The sequence below is a fragment of the Herpailurus yagouaroundi genome, unplaced genomic scaffold, assembly GCF_014898765.1.
Source record: "Herpailurus yagouaroundi ecotype Mexico unplaced genomic scaffold, PumYag 199, whole genome shotgun sequence".
NCBI classification, from domain to species: Eukaryota; Metazoa; Chordata; class Mammalia; order Carnivora; family Felidae; genus Herpailurus; species Herpailurus yagouaroundi.
In genome coordinates, this window is record NW_024412430.1 from 12,068,534 (window position 1) to 12,090,585 (window position 22,052).

Genomic DNA, 22,052 nt, shown 5'->3' on the forward strand with positions numbered 1-22,052 from the left:
CAATGGTCATGCTGCTGAGTGTTAACTGTCTCCCAAAACCCTCAGGGAGCCAAACGCAGACCGACGGAGAAACTCCAGGGTGACTTAGGGCCACCCATTGATAAACAGTCACTGGGGTCCTGGAAACTGGGAAGATGAACAACGACCTTCCTTTGTTTCTAGAGAAACTCCCCAGAGCAGCTCCTGGTAGCATTTACTATTTACGGCCACATTTGAGCTAATACGAAAGAGCATGGAAAGAAAAAAACGTTCCAGAGTAAAAATGGAAACCAGTGTTCGGGGTTGCAGGGGAGGGGACAAGGAATAAAGAGAGATCTACACGTGAGATCTAGCTGAGGAATGATCCTGATAGGAACTGTTAAAAGGGTCAAGAAGGAAAGGATACAAATTTGCACGGATGAAGGAGCAAGGTAGAGTGTTAGTGAATTTAACAGCAAAACAAATTAGCTCAACAGACAAGCTTCTCCTGAGCAGATTAAGTCCAGAACCTAGTGTTGCCTAGATAATCCTTTCAGGGAACAGTTTTCAAACCTTCCTCGTCAGGGAACAAAATCCTCCCAAGAATAATTTAGAAAGCACATATTTTACGACTCTGGAATTCTACATGAGCCTTGGATTTGTGAAAAGTTTGTTCTGAGGTTCCTTTGAAAAATGGAAGTAGGAAATATGGTGCAAAACTGGAAAAGATTTATCTGAGACCTAGAGGCTCCAAGGTCCCACCCATGTGCTGGGCTCCTGACCTCACATCTCCGGAGATTCATTAATGTTATTTTGGAGATGATGCAATCCCGTCCACCAGAAAGCATCCTCGTGTGAAACACAACACAACTACAAAAAATGTAGCGTATACTTCTTGTAGAAAGGATAGCTAGGAGCTTTTGTGTATTTTATTTCATCGCATTTTTTTTTTACGTTTATTTATTTATTTTGAGAGACAGGGCAATCGTGCACAAGCAGGTGAGAGGCAGAGAGAAGGAGAGACAGAATCCCAAGCAGGCTCTGCACCATCAGCACGGAGCCCGATGTGGGCTCGAACTCACAGAATGTGAGATCATGACCTGAGCCGCGACTGAGAGTCAGATGCTTAACCGACTGAGCCACCCAGGCACTCCACTTCCATCACATTTCTCAAACAGCTCTGTGAGACAGATATTTTACAGATGAGGAGGAGACTGTGGCTCAAGGAACTTTCCAGAAGTCCTATAGCTGGTAAGTGGGACAGCGATAGGATTTGATTCTGGGTCTTCCAACTTCTTGGCCACTCTTATCTTCACTACCCTACACCTTTCCAAAGTAAAACCGCAAACAATTTGTCCAGCCTCAGAAGGCCTTCTAGAATAGAAAACCGATCACATTTTAATAGAGACGAAAGATCGCCATGAAACTCAGCAGACCAGAGGGAGAATACCAAGAAAGTAACAGGGGAGCATCAGGCTTTGGAACATCTGCTAGTCGGGGACCTTAGGACAAGGACGATGTGCGAACTATTAGTCAAAATAAAAATATCAGTAACCACCAGTATATCCAGTCCCCCAAACCCTATAGCTGCTGGTTTATTTTGTTGTCCGTACTTACTGAAGAATAACAATGAAGAAGAATGAAGAAGATAAGAATTTGGGATTTTAGAGCGGAACTTTCCTTAACATCGCTCGGTGTCTTATCTGAGCTGTCCATGTTAAAATGTGCACCCAGAGTGGTCAGTTTTTGCCCTAGCCGAGAAATAAACAAAGCCTAGGAGAAAAAATGATTGTAATAGCGGTCACCTTCTCTTACACAATCCACAAAGATGAGACCGGAATAGAAGCTGTTGATTTTGTCAGTTTATCTTTCGTAGTACTTCTCCACCACAAATCTTCCTTTTGGACTCTGTGGGGCATATTTTCCAACTGTTTCTTCCCCTAGGAACCCATCGGGCTAAGCTCCTACTGCTCTTAATGACATACGGTAATAAAAGGTGAAACATCCCTGCACTTGGGAGCCCCGAGGAAAAGGGATATTTTGCTCTTGGAAACGTTTCTGAATCTCTGATGGCCACCAGACGGACAGCCGGTGGGCTGCAAGGATTTCCGAAGGAAATATTGGGTCTGTATCTATGTGTGGTATTGGTCTGTCAGTTACGAGTAGAACGAGCCCTGGACAGACAGTCAAGGCCCTATGCGCTACTGTGCCCTCTGCCACTGACCAGGTAGGTAACCTTCACCAAGGTTGCAGGGCTCTCGTGTGTATCAAAAAGCACTCAGAGTAGATGATTCCCAAAGACCTCTCCAGCTAGAGGACATTTTGGCTCCTGGCTTTGCCTGTTCTGGTAATTTGCTGGCAAGTACCTGTTTCTTGGTCACGGTGCCATCCACGGGGTCCACGTATTCAAAGCAGTCTGTCTTTGCCACACTGTAGACGTGGTTCCCCACAGCAAACTGCTGGCCGATGAAGGACTTGTCTGTGACCAGGGCCTCCAGGTCCCTCATGATGTAATATGTCGCCTTGGGCTCTAGCCCCTCATAGTCAAACCTGGTGAGGGAAGGCAGGACACAGGGTGAACACAACCCTAATCGGAGGACCAGAAACTCGGTGGACATCTCATCATTGGTTTTGTTTTCATGGAAGAGCCGCACAGAAAAGCACCCCAGACCTGTCCCCATGCCCTTCTACCTGGCTTTTACAATCCAAGCCTGGTTCCACCCCCTACCTGCTACCTGGCCCACATAATCCAGGCCCTATACGGTAGCCAGAGTGATCTTGCAAAAATAAAGTCAAGTCACGTCCTTTCTTTTCAATCCTTCCCCAGTGCCCATCACACGGAGACCAAGACTCTAACCACAGACCACAAGGCACTGGGGGATCCGACTCACCCACCCCCTGGAACCTGTCCCCCCTCTCACACTCGTTCACTATGCTACAACCACATGGGCCTCCCCTCCAGGCCTCTGAGACACTTTGTCCTTTCCTGCCTTTGGGACTTTGTTCTTGTTCTTTGTTCCTTCAACCTGGTATATTCTTCCCCCTTGAACACCTAGCACATTCTCGTCCATCGCTTTTCAAACTTAGCGTCACCTCCAGAAAGTGACCTTCTCCGACCATCTGTCTAAGATGCTGCCTTCCATGTCTCCCTCTCTCTCGTTGCTCTTTATATTTTCTTTTGGTAGTGATCCCAATCTGCATTTACTGTGTTTGAAATGTTTGTTGACTTCTTATCTGCCTTTGCCCACGAGAAGCACAAGCTCCGGGAGAGCAGAGACCTTATCTGTTTTGTTCTCCACTGCTTCTAGTAAGTAGTAAGTGTTTTCTTTCTCTTTCTTTCTTTCTTTCTTTCTTTCTTTCTTTCTTTCTTTCTCTCTCTCATTTATTTATTTTTTGAGAGAGAAAAAGAGAGAGAGCAGGGAAGGGGCAGAGAGAGAGGGAGAGAGAGAATGCAAGAGGGTTCCACGTTGTCAGCGCAGAGCCTGAGATGCAGGGCTTGAACCCACCAACCATGAGATCATGACCTGAGCTGAAATCAAGAGTTGGACGCTCGACCGACTGAGCCACCCAGGCGCCCCAGTAGTAAGTGTTTTCTAAGTAGTGGGATGAAAAATTCGAGGAAGGGAGAAAGGAAGGAGGGAGAAGAATCCAGGGAGGTGAAGAAAGAAGGAGGAAGGGAGCTCCGTGTACCATAAAACTCTCTTGGAAACTTGGAAGAGATAGCACAATTGTTCCATCAAAAAAAAAAAAAAAAAAAAAATCCTCCTAGCCAAGAACATCAAATGTAACAATGGGGCTGGAAAGTGATTAGAAAAAAAAAAAAAAAAGACTAAAATAACACCTATCTCATTTGTTTTTGTGGTGTTTAAATACTATAATGCACATCAGGTAGGTGGTCCAGTGCCAGACATCATTTGCTTAAAACTATTAATTGATATTATTCTTGGTAACTATCACAAAGGGTCTTGCCCAATGGTGGACAGTCTTGACCAAGACCTAATGGCACACCCAGGGGGATCTCTTTAAGAAAGAAACCCTCAGAGGTGCAACTTTGCACAATTGGCTACATACGAGTGGGATCTCCGACTGGGTTCTGTGTAACACAGGGACAGGGTGGGTGTTCTCAGTGAGCTGAAAGAAGGAATACGAATCATCGTTACTGTTTTTCCTTCACCCGAGATCTTTTAAGGCTTTAAGTAAACAGCAGGGTATTAGCCAAAATGGAAAACATGGAATGATGCCAATTCTAGCAATGAGTCCTCTGTCCCTATATCTCTTTCTTTTATTCTCTCCCTCCTATACAGCTGTGTCCTCCCCGCCCTCAGAAACAAAACAACCAGGAACTCTCTCAGAACATTCTCAGCAGTGTATGTGTACTGAGCCTAAATTCTCTTTGAAGATAGTCTTTTGGGGGTAAGATGAAGACCGAGCCAAGCAGAGAGGGGCATGGGGATGGGATAAGAGGGTTTATTAGGAGACAAGAGAGGCACTGGAAGAGATTTCGAAGTTGAGGAAATCCACTACTGTGACAGATCACATTCAAGTCTATGGCTGAGGTCATCAGACCAGCCTGCCCGCCTGCCCAAACGTTCACAGGCAAGCAGACTCCAGCACCCCATACCTGCCCTACGGCCGACAACCCCCTCTGACCACCAGAGGAACACAGCTTCAAGGGAGGACATCTTTCAATGGAGAATTCCTTCTGGGGTCCACTCGTATGAGGCAAATCCGTCTGGGTGCTCACATACGACTTCAGGCTCAGAAATAGTTAAGCCAAAGTTGTTTTTATTTTCTCCTCCCCACCAAAAAACACAACAAAACAAACAAAAAACAAAACAGCTAGAAGTCATTCTGTTTCACAACCTGCATTTGCTAGACCCTGAAAGAAAAAGGGTTTACTTTTCATTCTACCTAGTCTCTCCTCCCTTTTCCTTTATCTCTGTGATCTTTTTGGACAGAAATCTGAAACATAACTCAATGTCCTACAAGAATTTAAATCTCCATCGCATTATATTCTCTAATATGGTATTTGTTATGAAAAAAGTAATTATCATGTAAGCTCTTGGCCACACACACACACACACACACAAATGAACCGTATTATAAATACACTTATCATAACACCATGTCTTCAAAACCCTGGCAGAGAGCTAGATAATCATTGCACGAATTATGAGGCACACATCCCCAACTCAGAGTGATCTCACTAAGCCAGAGGCTGGCAATCATAACATAGTTTATCAGGTTGGGCTTTTTTGGAACGGCTTCATGCAATAGAAAGCCTTGCTGTGCCAATTAGTTCCTTGGTATGCCAAAAAGGCCCACAACAATCAGGATTTTTTGGCACTTGTTAGAAACACTGGTAAGTAAAACAAATTCCCACCTGCCTTGAGAGTCTTTGTTTTATAGTACAAGGAATAATTTGAGGCGGTTTTCAGGCGATTACAACCTCTGCCTTCTTAACTGGACACGAACAAAGACGGTTATAACACTGTCAACTGTTCCCAGAGCGCCAAGATCCTTTAGATTGTAAGGAATCCTATCACAGGCTTTCTTATTCTCTGATATGTATCTAGCTAAATGACTTCTTAAGACAAGAAACAATCACCTTATAAGGCAAGTCTAGAGCTTTCGTTCTGTTCCTTAAGCTCTTGAAACGTAACCAAACATCCCAAGTAGTTAACTATTCACAAACAAAGCAAATGAGCCACAATTTCTGGTTTCAGTACATCGTCTCTGAGAATACTCAAGGATCCCCTTGCCCCACTCCCAGGTTCTCCACAGTTGACAGCCATTTCTGCCACTGCTTCCCCAAATCCACAGCTTGGCACTAGGTACACAAACCTAGCATATCTAGGGACACATATCTAGCAGGCAACCTTGCAGCCAGAAGACTGTGACCCCTCACCTACTTCAAAAACAGGAAAGCGATACAGGCTCCCAACCCTGAGCGCTCAGCCATTGACCTTCTCCCTTCCTCCCTCCCAGGGTTGCACTTCCGTTTTCTGTATCTCTTTCCACAGGGACAAACTTTTAGCAAAATCTGGGGCTCCTGGACCATGTGGCCTCTTCAGAGGGAACCAGCTCAGGCACCTTAGACGTTGTTGGGACCATTAGTGGGAAAACAAGGCAGAGGGAAGGAGAGGATCACAGAAGCGTTCTAACCTGTGAAGCTTTGATCTCTGCCTCCCTGCCTTGATAATTATGGGTGGAGAACCAACAAGGAAAGTCCCTGATGGGATTATACAACTCTCTTGGGCACCAAAGGACTTTTAAGGCTCTGCAGTTCAGATTCCCTCCTGGGATGGCTGCCCACTTTATAGACACTGATGAAAAGATTACAGAGGAAGGTCACTAAGGGAGGGGACATTTGTGCCTTCCAGTTTGGGTGTCCTTGACATGACCCCCAAGCACCTATCAGGGGCTCCAGCCCCCACGTTCCTCAGATTGTCCTGAAAGATGCCTCCTTCTTATGGTTCTAGCCCACCAGTTTTCCTTAACAATAGTCCCCCCGAGCGTCCTTACCCTTCTCACCTGCAATAATAGTGGCGGCCGAATTTGGCCCAGTGATCTCGGACAATTTCCTCCACACTCTGCTTCCGGGCAGCCAGAATGGAAAGCCAGACCAAGACCGCCCAGAGGCCATCTTTTTCCCGGAGGTGATCAGAGCCTAAGGGAGAAAGAAATATGTTGCTGAGGCTTTGTTCCTGGGGAAAAAGTAAAATCTCAATGAACTATCAAGACCAGTTAGCAATGGGATGTTGAAATGGCTGGGCATATTTATCCATCGTGATAAATATACGTCCCACGATACCCTTGCGTTTCCAAAAACAGCCAACAGAAATTCAAATAACATAAAATAACATCAGAAAACAAACTAAATTCCTGGACGTTGTTAAAAGTACCAAAGAGTCAAGCTGAGATTACGTTTGCCCAATGGGGATCGCTCACTCGGTAGATATTTGGTGGCACTTACAATACACCAACCGTTGGTCTAGGTGTTAGGGACAGAGCAGTGAGTAAGATAGCTCTTTACTCGCAAAGCTTGAATTCATGTGGGTAGAGACAGGCAACAGAGACGTAGACAAGAGAACAGATGCATTAAATAAGGACAAGGGCGATGAGAAAAATAAACTGAGTGATGGCGTCACATCTACGACAGCAGCAAGAATTGCTTGATCTAGAGTAGTAGTTTATCTATAGTAGGGCTAACAGTGGCGTCCCCAAAAGATGTGTTCACCCAGAACCTGTGAATGTGACCTTATTTGGGGAAACGGTCTTGCAGATGTAATTAAGGATCTTGAGATGAGATGATCCTGGATTATCCAGGTGGAACTTAAATCCAATGAAAAGTGTTCCTAGAAGAAGAGAAGACACAGACAGGAGAAATTCAAAGGAGCGGGTCACATAAAGACAGAGGCAGAGATCGGAATTACGCTACCCTAAGCCAGGGAACGTACGCAGCCATCAGAAAGAAGCAAGGAAGGATTCTCCCCTAGGGCCTTCAAAGGAAGGATGACCCTGCCAACATCTTGATTTTGGACTTGTAGCCTCCAGTGAGACAGTAAATTTCTGTTGTGCTAAGCCACCCCGTCTGTGAGACTTCGCGACGGCAGCCTTAGGAAATGAACACAGATGGTCTTGGTCAGCTTCGCAGAGGTGATGACATCTGGGCGGACACTTGAGAAGGAGTCAGCCATGCTGAGAGGTGGGGACAAAGCGTTTCAAGCCAAGGGACAGCAACCGCAAAGTCCCTGATGCAGGAATAAACTGGGAAGCTTGATCCTACCGGCTACGCTATAGAAAGAGAGGCAGTCTGTACTGCGGCATTCACAGGAAAGAGAAGCGCCAGCTAAACAGGTAACTTTCTGCGCAAAAAGAACCAGGTGAATGTGCGAGAGGCCCACGGAAGCACTTGTCTATTGGCCAGCTCGAAGCTCTGATTCCTTAATACGTACCTGGAGGCAGATCGCTCTCAACTATTCATATAATTTCATCCTCTGACACTATCAACAGCAATATCGTAAGAAAGGGGACCGTGACCAGGGGAGGACCATCTCTTCTTACAGTAGAGCAATGAGAATGGACAACAGCACTCTCAGGTTTCAGGGCCATGAAAACACGTACAGAAAATCAAAAAGGAAGACCCGATGTGCCAGAGCTATTTAAACCTTGGAAAGAGAATGAGACAATATGTCCGTTGAGTTAGACATTCGTGACAACTTCTCAACGGAGCTATGAGCCGTTTACTCGTCTCGTTACGTTTGCAGTGGTAAATGTTAAATGCGTTTCCTTGAGAAGAAAAACATACAACCTTGAGAGGGCAGTGAAGATATTTAAAGGGAAAAACGATCATTGTTCGGTTCTTCCTACATGCTGATCAATAATCTGCTGATGACACTTTTAGGTTGCAGCTGCTTCTAGGGTGAGAGGAGCCGAGGCGTGAATCATCACGCCGCGGCGAGCAGGGGGTGCAGGGGGGTACTCCGGTCTTATCTAGAAACTCTTCCCGCTGCTACAAAAATGGAAGAAGTCTGGAAGATGCTGGGTTAGCTCCATGGCTCAGTGCCAAAAAAAACAAGTCGAGGAAACCCTGCCCAGTGGGATCATTTCAAAACCTTTTGTCCTTTTATAGCTGAAAAATCACTTTTATTTACTGGCTGGAGAAAAATACTCTTTTGTTTTCAAACATGGGCTCCGCACACCTTGCATTTCCAGCTGGATTACGTTACCTGGAGACGGAACCATTAGATACTATTAACTCAGTAAGACAAGATGTCATAATTCATGAGAAGAGACATAAAGTTCTTCTAGCAGGATTGGAAAAGAAAAAAACAAAAACAAAAACAAAAAACCTACCTCAACCATTTGTAGCCAACTTCAGACTAGATGTTGAGTTGGCTTGGATAGCCTTGCCTGCAAGTTAAACATTCGCCAGAATTCATCAGGGCCAACGATCTAGTAAAACGAACTGTGCTCTCTGTAGCTCTTTGAGGTGGGGAGAGAGACACTGATGATGTTGCAATTATACGTGTTTCCGCTGGATGCTCATGGGATGCTTTGGAGAGGGTTTGGGGGATACAACCCTCCTTTTGATAATTCCTTAAAGCAAATGAACTATAATGCCATATCAGTGACAGGTAAATTAAACAAGAAATACAGATAACACACAGGTATCAAACGGTTTTCTGAAACCCCACCATAAACAGGGTAAAAACAGAGGGGAGAAATGTTCCCACTGCTTACTTATAAGCACACTAGTGTACTTCATATTTGAAAATATTTTATGAGTCAATGAGAAAAAGAGAAATCCCAACAGGTAACCGTGTGGAAGGGCAGAAATGAGCAATTTTTAAGAGAAAAATACCGACAGTTAACATCTGAACAAACGGTCAGTCTCGCTGGAGTCAAAATCCACAAAATGGGATAATGTTTGGGGACTGTCAAATGAGCAAAGACCAGGGGAGGGGGAATAACAGCAAAGAAACCATGTAAATGTGTACAGTTGGAAAGAATAACTTGGCAATAGGGGCGCCTGGGGGGCCCAGTCGGTTGAGCGTCCGACTTCGGCTCAGGTCATGATCTCACGGTCCGTGGGTTCGAGCCCCGCGTCGGGCTCCTTGCTGACAGCTCGGAGCCTGGAGCCTGCTTCGGTTTCTGTGTCTCCCTCTCTCTCTGCTCCTCCCCTGCTCTCACTCTGTCTCTCTCTCACTCTCTCAAAAATAAATAAAGATTAAGAATAGTTTGGCAATAATAATCAAGAGTCTTAAAGTATCACCCAACTTTGGACCCAGCTATTCTTTTTTTTTTTGTTTTTTTTTTTACCCTTCAGTCACAAGGACATTTGCTAAAGCAGCTAAGAGAGGAAAATTGGAAAAAATAAATGCTAATTGTTAAACACCAGGGTAATTGTGGAGAATCCATCCAAAAGTTTATTGTGCAAAGAAGTGAAGAAGAAAGAAGGATGCTCATCCGATTCTCACAAATGGAAAAAATCGGTTTACCAAGAAGGAATATTCGGTATATTTTTGAAGAAAAATGTTTGTAGATATGTCTATGGGTATGTGCACAGGTAAAGGGGAGTATGACCACCAAACCACTGACAGTGGTTATCTTCCAAGTGGTAGAATCGCAGGTGTTTTCTTCTTCGGTCCTATTTCCGCAATAAACATGTATTTTTTCATTATAAGAAAAAAATAAACTTTTCCAGTTTTTGGTGGTGTGTAGAAATGCACATTTGAAGCCGTTCACTTCCATTTATGAAAGAGCTAGTTGGGATATTAAAGGGATCGCTACCCCTTATGAAGAGGTGATGAGCTTTGAACCTATCAATCATCCCATTTCTTCCAGTGAGTACTAGTGTTTTATTTACTTTTTTAATTTTGTAATGCTTATTTATTTTTGAGAGACGAAGCATGAGGTGGCGGGGGGGGGGGGGGGGGGCAGAGAGAGAGGAGGCAGAGACTCTGAAGCAGGCTCCAGGCTCTGAGCGTTCAGCACAGAGCCCAACATGGGGCTCGAACTCACAGACTGTGAGATCACAACCCGAGCCAAAGTCGGACGCTTAACCGACTGAGCCACCCACGCGCCCCGAGTAATAGCTTTTTAGAACACAGAGACTGACTACGACCATCTTCCATGGGGGTCTCACAGGACTCGAATCAGGAGTGTCCTGTAAGGTTTTAGTAACTACCAGAAAGTAGGGACGGGCAAGGGGGTGTGAAGCTGAACTGTCCACCTTGGCCTTGGGGGAAGCTGCAGAAGCTTAGTTTTGAGCCTACCTTCAACCTCACAGCAAATGGGAATGAAAAGTACAGGGAGTACCCACACAAACACAACATTCCCCACTATCACCAATCCCATTCCGGTGGGACATTTGTTATAACTGTTGAACATACACTCATGCGTTACTATCACCTGAAGTCCATAGTTAATGCTACGGTTCGCTCTTGGAGAACATTCAATGATTCTGAAAAACATGGCAAACTACTAATCTCTCTGCCGTCTTCATAGTTTTGCATTTTCCAGATTATCACACAGTTGGGCTCACACAGAATGGAGCCTCTGGAGTCTGGCTTCTTGCACTTAATAATATGCATTTAATGGGGGTGCCCACGTGGCTCAGTCAGTTAAGTGTCTGACTTTGGCTCAGGTCATCATCTCACGGTTAGTAAGTTCAAGCCCCACATCGGGCTCTGTGCTGACAGCTCAGAGCCTGGAGCCTGCTTCGGATTCTGCGTCTCCCTCTCTCTCTCTGCCCTCCCCGCCCCCCACCACTTGCTTTCTCTCTTTCAGCAAAAGTTGGTACAAAAAAAAGATGTTTGTTTGTTTGTTTCTCATCAGAAATCTCCCTATCCCCCCGCTACCCAAATTCAACTTTGCATTTTCTCAGCTTTAAAACTGTAATTACTTTGAGCCAGGCAGTACACGGGTAAGTATAGTGGCCTCACAAGAGGAAAGGGGAAAACAAAGAGAGGACTCAATCATCTCAAAGGAATTTTTTTCAAATGGAAATCCCAGCCCGGGCAAATCAACTCAATAGAACATCACACATGTTGCCAAGAGATCAAGTCATTTCAGCTGAGACTCACATCAGGCAAGTCTGAATTTGTCAATTAGGAAAATATAAATCATTTTGCACCTGTTACCGGCCCCAAGCTGGAACAGGGGTTAGTGATTCTGTATCCCGGCTGCACATCGGAATCACCTGAAGAACTTCTGGAAAAGAGCAGTGCTCAGGCCTCATTCCGGGCCATTAAAATCAGCATTTCTAGCAATGGGATCCAGGCATCAGGATTTTTTTTCAAGTTCCTCGGGTGATTCTCACGGGCAGCCAGGGTTGAGAGCCTCTGCTCTAGAAGAAGAGTGGTCAGAACAGTTCTATATGAGGGACACATTGCTTAGGGGTAGTGAATTAAGCCTCTCCCTCTTTTTGTTCAACTATGGTGACGAAGAAAGAGGCCACCGGTCTATAGTTCAGGGGATGCCACTGGCCTTGCTCAAGCGGGTGGCTTTTGCTGGACTCGGCTTCAGTATTATGCCTCCTCTCTGCCCTTTTTGTCTGAAAAACTTATGAGGGTTTTGCCAACTTCGGGGTCACCAACGCATCCCCATTTGCCTGGGACTCTACCGATTACAGGAGTAAATGTCCCACATCCCCAAAAACCTCTGAGTCCCAGGCGCACCGGGATGGTTGGTCACCTAATAAGAAAGGCCACTTGCTCAAAGGGGTCCCTGGTGGTTTTGGGCATTGGTGCAGGTTCAGCACCTGCCATAGCACACACAGTTCGTGGAACCAGAAACGACGACGGGAGGTATGTGCACTGGCTTTTGAAGGAGGATTACAAAGCGGATTCCATTCCATTCTTAGAACAGCAGAGCTCCAAGCACCATACTCAGTACCTTCCTTCACACATCGATGAGCTGATTTCCACAACTGAGTTGCTCTTTTTACAAATAAGAGATGACGGGTAGGCCATTTGTACAAGGTCACATGGTAACTAAGGGGTGAAAACAAGACTCAGACCTGGGCAGTTTGGCTCTCCCGCTGATGGGTTTCACTACCACCAGAAAGCCCAGGAACGACGGTGGTCCTTGGGGGCTGCAACACAGCAGGGGAAATGCCCCACACGGCTGAGGCAGAGGCAGACCCTCTGAAGATAAGGGACACAAACACGCACCTCTTCCTTCTCACACTAGAGAGTCAGGGAAAGTTGCCAATTTCCCTCTGCTTTTCTCCTCATATCGATTCAGCCTTTCCATTTATGGATGCAGTTTTCACTCATTTGCAGTGAAATTCTTCCCATCCTCTTTTTATCCACCAATGACAAGGGTTTGTCTTCTCTAAAGAGGGTGTTATGAGGAAAAATGGGGAGACACCCTTCGCAGGTGAATGGGAGATTTGAAAACATGCCATAGAACTGGGACAGGTTGGTTTTGGGGGGCTGGTGTTGTTTGTCCCCCCCCCGCCATGTTTCGAACCACTTACATTCAGCTTTTCACATCTTGCCAAAAAGCGAGGCTCGTGGAAAAACCATCACTTTTCCATGATTAAAAATGGATGCTTTTTAAAAGCAAATGCTCTAAAATTTCCACCAACTGGAGAACAGCACAACTATTCCGTGTATAAGCGGGTCAGGATATATATCCGCAGTATACAAGAGCCAGCTGTCAGCTCAGAAAGGTGGGATGGCAGTAACTTGCAGATGTAGAATGAGCTGTGGCCAACACGGATCCCAACCAATAATGTTATATAGCAATATATTTGATGATGACAATGATGATGATGGCGACGAGACGACAACGACAGTGTTTGATACAAATATACTGCAGGGCATTTGACTAACATCCTGATCATGGCGATACCCAGTAGGCTCCTTGAGGGAAGGGACTGTGTCTGAAATTACGCATCACTCTCTGAGCCCTGGCTCATAGAAGGTATGAAGTAAATATTCATTGAATGAATAAATGAATGACCGAGTGAGACCCTAGTATGTAGCTTGCTCTAATTCATCGGATTCACTCCTCACTAAAAGGAGCTAGCGAGCTAGAAGCAGCCCGAGTGCTACATTGGAAAAAAAATGTCACAGATCATCCCATTGAAAAACTGAGGCCCAGAGAAGCTAAGCCGTCTGTGTAAGGCAGTTCCACCACACAGAGGGGGAGTAGAGACTGAAGCCAGGTCTTAATTCCTGGTGCGGTGCTGTTCCTATGACACCGTTCTCCCAAGTCCCCTGACATTCATGCCATCCCCATCTAAAAGAATAACCACATGGGAGTAAATGACCCCTCTGCATTTCCTTAAACAGGGACAGCGGGGTCCTATGGAGCCAGTGAGTTTGGGTTTGAATGCTGACTCTGTCAGTGTTATCTTGGCCATTGGCTTTTGGCTTGATCTTCTTCCCTAAACCTCAATTACTGTATGGTCTCCACTTCATTGTCGAGAAATCTCAGTGAAATAATGTATAGGAGGCCCTAAGCATGGCATCTGTCACTTAGGAGGTGCTCAAGAAATAATAGGTATTAGCAAGCACTATTTCATTAACATGTGCCCCGAGGCAGTCAAGCCATCCATCCCAGAGGAGGCGAAAGCATTAACAATATGGTGGCTGGTCAGCTGACACAATTCCCTCGCGTGAGCACAGAAGCACAGGAAGGTAAGGCACAGCGGGATCTGCTAACTCATACATCCCACCCTCTTTCTTTGTCACCAGTGCTCATGAAAACAACACAACTCCCTGGGAACTACTCTTTGACAGGTCACAAGCTGAACCAGAAATTTCTCCAGAGGGTTTAAAGTCTGCAACCACAGGGCATAACCACCATAGTCACTATACTTTGTTCTCAGTGGAGCCACCTAGCAACTACTAGAGAGCAGATGGGGAAGCCTCCAAGAATAATTTTAGGAACAGCATCTTAAATACCAAGGGATGGGCCCCCTCATTGGAAGTCTCTTAGTAGTCACTATGAAAAGAAACCCATGGTCTATCTAGACTCCTTCGATCTGTGGCTGGGGACAGTGATTTCTCAGTCCCAGAATGCACTGGGAAGTGTGGACACAGCCTCCGAGATCCACCCCTTTGCTTCTGCTTCACACGTAGGCATCCCACACCCTCTCCTGCTACTTTTCATCAGCTCAGAAGATGAATTGAAAGGTCAATGCAACTGGAACTGGGGAGATCCCAAGAAAAGGATTTTATATGATAGAGACATTCTTCCCATTCCAGGTGGAGATCTGTTTCCCAGCACAGGGGTAGATAGTTTGTGGATGGGCAAGAAGGGAGTTTCAGTTTTCAGACTTTATGAGGAGGCCCTTGGGGATGTCAACCAGAGCCCCTCTGCACTGTGGTCTGGACTAGATTGAGTTGCGCATGTGCACACAGCCTGTCCCAATTACCGAAGTGGAAACAGCCCATTGTAGAGTTTGTGATCGTCTAGACGGGGAATGGACTAAAATTTGCCCTTATTTTACCTTTTGGAAAGTGTACAATGTTAAGTAACATCGTTGTCTAATAAGAGACAGTTGAACCTATTCAATATTTGCTCAACAGCAATACTGTGAACCCAGTCTCGAGTTGGGATGTACATAGGTCTTGTGTGAAATATAAACAAAAGGAAAGGCATGGCCCAGGAGGTGTTATAAACTATACCACTATTAGGGGAAAGAACATTTCCTTTCATAAAGCAACTGGAAAAGAAGTCAATACTATAAACCGTAAGACAATAGAGCAGAGAATGTCTAGGTTGAAGGCTGTAAGAATTTAACACTTACAAAAGCTCACTAAAGCTAGAACATAGCCCACTGTTGAACATGTGGCTATTTGCAGCTATTTACTGTCAACAACCACACACACACACACACACACACACACACACACACACACACACACACAGGAAATAAGTAAGTAAAGCAAGCAAATTACAAATACTTAATACTATTTAAAATTTTAAATCCATTCATTAACACAGGTTTGGGGAAGGAGTCTTCCTAGAATTCTGCCCTTTGTTAGCTAATAATTTGCGCTAATCATTACACGATGACTGAAATTACCAAAACTTTATTTTTAAATGTTACGTAACTCTGATTTTACTGTACTTCATAAAACCCCTCCCCCAATCCCTTTCAACTGGTCTACATTTGTTTTTATGAACCCTCCCAAATCTTGGGATAGAAATGCCCCGATCTCCAGAAGTATATCCACTCAAAAATGCCAAAAACGTGGGGCGCCTGGGTGGCGCAGTCGGTTAAGCGTCCGACTTCAGCCAGGTCACGATCTCGCGGTCCGTGAGTTCGAGCCCCGCGTCGGGCTCTGGGCTGATGGCTCAGAGCCTGGAGCCTGCTTCCGATTCTGTGTCTCCCTCTCTCTCTGCCCCTCCCCCGTTCATGCTCTGTCTCTCTCTGTCCCAAAAATAAATTAAAAAAAAAAAAATGCCAAAAACGTTAAGTACTAACAATGCAAAGAAGAAATATCAAAATGGAAATTCTTTGTTTCCTCCTTATTTCTTTCTTTCTTTCAATTCATCCACTTTCCATCCATTTTTCCAGGCTTCTTTCTATCCTTTATTTCTTCTTCCTACCTGAACTTCCTTCCATTATTCCATCCCTCTTTCTATCCTTCCATCTAACCTGCAAACACTCAAGGCCTGCCAGATATCAGAGAAATAGAGTTGAACAAAATAGTCATGGCCCCTGTCCTCGAGGCATTTAGAATTTCTGCATGGCATGCAGAGGGACTGAACCCATCTCAAAAATTCGAAATTTCTTGTGATGTGGAATACACACATACTCTGGGTCTCTCCCTTTTTACCTGGATTCAATTCCGAATCTTCGAGAATGGACGCACACAAAAGGCATAGCAATGCTCTAGTACATACTCAGTGCTCATTCAAAGAGATTATTATTATTGCGCGAAACTCCACAGAGAGCGCTTCCTTGGCAATAATAAACATTGTTGTATTGCTTGATTTGACAAATTTGTATGACTGCTGACATTAGCTTTTTAAAAATATATAATAAAAGTAATAGTAATTTTCAAGATGGTGTTCAAGCTTGGAGCTCACCCAGGCTTTCGTGAACATAGTGATTCTTCTGTGTTGCCCGTAAGGGAAGATGCTTCGGGCTGTAACAATTCATACATTCTCAAAATGGTATCACTTCTTAGAAAGTTGATGTCAATGATGGAAACCAGTAGAGCCTCATCAACAAATGCCAAAAAAAAAAAAAAATCTTCCAAAATTTTGGTTTTATTGACCTTAGTTTTGTTTCATTTGTCCCCTTTTGTGTATGAGAACGAGTCCAGATTCCTTCAAATTCAGAACTTTAAAAAAGTAGCCAGAATGCCATCTAGATCAATAGTTTTCTTCTCTTTAGATCTGAGAATTTATAAAGCACCCCTTCTCTCGATAAAGTAGTTTTCCAAGGCTCTCCCCAGGAAGTAGGTGAGTACCAGTCCTAGCACAAAAGATGGTCTGGCTTCTTAAGTGACTTTGGTTCTCTGACAGAGTCATAAATACAGGTTTCTTAGTGTCCAGGATCTGGACCTTTCCATAGGAGAGAAGCTTGAACTCCGATCCTATGACCAGCTTGTCACTTTGGAAAGTTCTAGGAGCTCAAGAAGCTGGCAAGGGAAACTTCCGCTCAGAATACATCTTGCTCATCTTGGAAAAAAAAGCTTCACATTCTTGCGCCTGAGTCAGATCTATATTTTCAAGTTCTCTTGGCACTGAAATATGCATTCCTAGTTGGTGCACAGATCCATGCCCCGGGGACACAGAAAAAGGCCTCCACTCCAGAAAGCTTGGATACTTTTAGAAGCACCTCTGCAGTCTCAGGTCTAAAACTTTCCATCTGTCACTCTCTCCTCCCTTAGTTAGCTCACTTGTTTCTGAAAATCACGTCTCAAGGAAGGTAGGGAACTCCTGTGATCAGCTGACTTTTACAGACTGGACCTGAGCGTCAGAGAGGCCGTGCGGCTTGTTTGTGACTGACAGGTAAGGGTCTTGAATATACTCATCAGCCTCACATTTTGGGGTCTCTAGACTTCCTGGACCACACCCCGTGGCACATCAAGGATACTCTTTCTATCATTCCTGAAGACAACAAAAATACTGGTTTTCACTAGAGCCATGGTTTCTACTCTTGACTGCACATCAAAATCACAGGGGCACCTGGGTGGCTAAGTCAGTTGAGTGTTTGACTCTTGATTTTGGCTCGGGTCACGATCTCATGGTTCATGAGTTCAAGCCCTGTATAGGGCTCTGCAGCGACAGTGCAGAGCCTGCTTAGGATTCTCTTTCTCTCTCTCTCTCTCTCTCTCTCTCTCTATCTCTGCGCACCCCCCACACCTGTGCGCACACACACGTGCTCATGCAGACACACACACACTCTCTCTGTCAAAAATAAACAAACTGTAAAAAAACCACACAACTATACTCATTTAAAATGCAGATTCTCAGGCCCCACCCTTCCTGATATTCCAAGTAAGGGTAGGATAGAAAATACGCATTTTTAGCAAGTTTCCCAGGTGATTCTGACACACCAGGTCAGTGCTTCTCAAAAACTGGCATTAATAAAGCCCAGAATAAGAGCAGAATGAAGCTATTTTCTCCTTGCAAGACTGAGTGGTCCAGCTACTGAGGCCACCTAATAGTCCTTTACTGCTGAGTGCTTGAAAAATAAAATTCGTCAATGCTTTCATCAGAAAGACTGATCGACACGGTGGAAAATGGCACAGTGTAGGGCATGAAACCAGTCTTTCAGGTCAACGGTCATGTAATTCAAGCGGGGACATTTTCCAAGCCAGGGGGCCCCATGTGAGTCACTTCACTACTTCTGGGGCTCAGGAGCTCTATCTGTCAAATCAGGCTAATGAAGCTAAAGTCACCCGAACCTGAAGAATGGCGGAGGCGGCAATGCCTCATGCTCCTTAAAAGGAAAAACTGGTAACTAAGCCCGACTGCGAGAGACTTTTAAAATCCCCTCCTCGGCCAGCCTACGAGTTGCAATCTGCGTAACTGTCCGAGAGCAAAGTTTGCCGAGAGGTGCCTGCAAGTAGGGGCACGTGGGTGGCTCAGTGGGTTAAGCATCTGACTCTCGGTTTTGGCTCAGGTCATGATCTCCCGGTTCGTGGGTTCGAGCCCCGCATTGGGCTCTGAAAGGTGTCTGCAAGCAGAAGTCCCTTCAGTGCAGAACACGGTTTCCCAGTTCCGGTCGAATCATGCCCCATCGTCTCAGCTAGGCAGGTGAAGGGCTTCACAAACTGACCCCTCCTCACCTCTCCTCCTGGTACTGCTTCTTGATAATCCCTCCTCTAACCCATCCTACACATCAGAGGTTTGCCTATTTTTCTACGTAAGTTTTTACCGAAGCACAGCCCTCCTTGTCCATTTATGTATTGTCTGTGGCCACGTCTGTGCTACAGGGGCAGTGCTGAGGAACCGCGAAAGAGGCAGTAGTCTGCAAAATCCTCAGCGTTTACTCTCCAACCCCTTTATAGAAACGTTTGCTGACCTCCGCTACAGGCCCGTCTTTTCCAGAAATTTTTGGCCACGGCCCACAATAAGCACACGTTACAAGGAGACCAAGTATACACATAGATACTTGTGGGCACATTTATATACACACACTTCTCAGAATAAACGTTTACCTTTACTAAACACGATACATTCCAACAGGTTTCTAGCCTACTCAGTTGCTTTTCACAAGCTGCTCATGACATTTCACTAATCTCATGACCCCAAATGAGTCTTGATTCGTATTTGGAAAACATGTCTTCGGACAAACCAAACAACTGGCTACTGGTAACACATATCCCCTGCACTCCAACCTCGCTTTTCTTTCTTGGCATCGATCCCTCCATCTGGCAAGGCCCGGTCCTTTCATCTCTGTGTGTACAAATCCTTCCCATTCTTTAAGAACTAGCCCAGCTTCCAGATCTTTCCTGGAGTCTCCTTTGAACCTCCAGTCCCAAAGCATTTTCCCATCTCCCACAGCATTTTTGCTATTCCTCCATCATGGACACTTAAAGTTTGTGCATTGTAGAATATCATCTGTGCATCTTTCTAATTATGTAACCAAAGACCTGAGTTTCTTAAGGTGTGATCTTAAGCACTCGTATTCTAAATACCTTCTAGTTCAGGGTCTAACCAGTTTGGGTAAGAGAAGAAAACTGCCCAGGATGAAATTTCTTCAGAACCCCAACATAGCCTGAAGTGCTGTCATTATGACCAGTTAACGTGGTTTTACAGCAATCTGTTTAAGCATGACCAAACAGGACTTTAGTCTCAGGAATTCAAGGATGGTTTGACATCCGCACCTCGATCATGATATTTCGTAACGTTCATAATAAAATAGAAAAGGAAGTATTAGTGCATCACTAGGTCCTGAAAGGGCACCTGATAAATCCAACAGCTGTTTCTAATAAGATTCTAACTAAAATGAGAATGGGAAAAATTATCTACATAAACCTGATAAAGATTTTACCCCCATCAAAAAGCAATCACCACAACAGACAGTAAAATAGTCAATCCGTTTCCATTAAAGTCATGAGTTATCACCATTATTTTAAAATACAATTTTGAAGATTATACCTAATGCAATAAGAATATGACATAAGAGGTATAACTATTAAAAAACGAAATATAAGAAATCTTTCAGTCATAGATTATATGACTGTATACCTTTAAAAAAGTCACAAGAGATTGTAGAGTTTTTAGAAAAGAAAATGCTAGAGAAGAAAATATCTATTAATAATAGAATGTCCTAAGGTGGTTTCACCTCAGAGACAAGGCATATTAATCAATAGCTTCTCCTTATATGAATATGCACCAAAGAAATTGGAAAGAAAAACGAGGATATCCACATTAAAATCAAAGCTGTTAAAAGCTCTGTAGGATATATGGCCCAGTTTCTTCAATTAATAAATTAGAGAACACGTGAAAGGACGATATGCAGATTAAAAGATACTTAAGAGAGGGGACACCTGGGTGGCTCAGTGATTGAGCACCCAACTCTTGGTTTTAGCTTAGGTCATGATCTCAGTGTGTGGGTTCGAGCCCCACATTAGGCTCTGCACCGACAGCGTGGAGCCTACCTGGGATGCTCTCCCCCTCTTCCTCTCCCTTGCTCACTCAATCTCTCTCTCAAAATAAATAAGCATAAAAAAATAAAAGATAAAAGATAGTTAAGAGATATCAATAAGTTATAATATTAAGATCTTTGGATCCCAGGGTGCCTGGGTGGCTCAGTCAGTTAAGCAGCCGACTTCGGCTCAGGTCACGATCTCGCGGTCCATGAGTTCGAGCCCCACGTCGGGCTCTGTGCTGACAGCTCAGAGCCTGGAGCCTGTTTCCGATTCTGTGTCTCCCTCTCTCTGACCCTCCCCTGTTCATGCTCTGTCTCTCCCTGTCTCAAAAATAAATAAAACATTAAAAAAAATTAAAATTAAAGATCTTTGGATCCCAACTGGAAAAAACTATTAAGGAAGGGGTGAGAATAGGAGAGAAATGATTTAAAAATTACTTTTGGAATTCCACTTCTGCATTTCTGTTTAGGATGTAGAAATCTCCAAGAGAATGTTACTCCTATCCCAGTAATAAGAAAAGGCCAGAAACCTACCAAATCATAACTTTTCTTGAACCCATCAGAAACCTGAGGTCACGAGGCAAATAAAGTGAATTCCAAAAACTGACAACCCCTTTCGAGGAGAAACAAGACACAAAACTGTCACCCCTCTGGGAGAGCATAGGAAAAAGAGGATGCTTCCGTATAAGTAAAAACTAAGAAGTCACATAAGAGGCTCAAAAATTCTTAAAGGCCAAGTATAGTCATGTTAGTCATGTTAGTTTAAAATTGCTTGGAATCCCCAGAAACAAGGGACACACTTCCAAGTCACTGGGTGATCACAGAAAAGACTGGAAACAGAGAGAGAGAGAGATATGGTGGTGCAGGCATGCAAGTAAGGAGCAGCTTCTGAGACATAAGCATGAAGCCCTTTGAGTTCCCCAAAACTTTCCTTCACAGGAAACAAAAGGCTTAAACTTTCGGAGGCACAAGTTGCAAACTTTCTCATCCTGAAAGCCCATGCAAAAATCCATTGCTACGGGAATAGGGTTTGAAGCAAAAACCTTCTCCCTTTGGAGAAAGGGTAGGAAACCTTTCTGGGCCCAGAATCTTACATCAGTACTAAGCAGAGGTCCTGAGTCCTGTCTCCCTCTCTCTCTCTGTCCCTCCCCCACTTGCTCTCTCTCTCTCTCTCTCTCTCTCTCAAGAATAAAGAAATTTTTTTAAAAAGGAATCTAGAGGGTTTTCTGGCTTGTATCTTTGTTCCTTTATTCATTTGTTTTGTTTCTCAAATTCTACACTGGAGTGAAATCATACAGTACTTGCTTTTCTCTGATGGACCAATTTCACTCAGTGCCCTCTGGGTCCATCCATGTTGTTACAAAAGGCAAGGTCACATTCTTCTTATGGCTAAGTAATATTCCACTGTATGTATGTATGTATGTATGTATGTATGTATGTATGTATACACACACACACACACACACACACACACACACACCACACTACACCACATCTTCCTTATCCATTCATC

General features: G+C 44.5%; 1 protein-coding gene across 2 annotated transcripts in view; it reads right to left on the reverse strand.

Moving 5' to 3' along the window:
- The window catches only part of PGM5 (phosphoglucomutase 5), a 194,327-nt gene that overhangs the window by 48,948 nt on the left and 123,327 nt on the right, over positions 1-22,052 (reverse strand). For both annotated transcript variants that reach the window (XM_040449414.1, XM_040449413.1), the window contains exons 8-9: positions 6,493-6,628; positions 2,325-2,508 (exon numbers count right to left, since the gene is read on the reverse strand). In XM_040449414.1, coding sequence (XP_040305348.1) covers positions 2,325-2,508; positions 6,493-6,628 — 320 coding nt within the window. The remainder of the gene's footprint in view (positions 1-2,324; positions 2,509-6,492; positions 6,629-22,052) is intronic.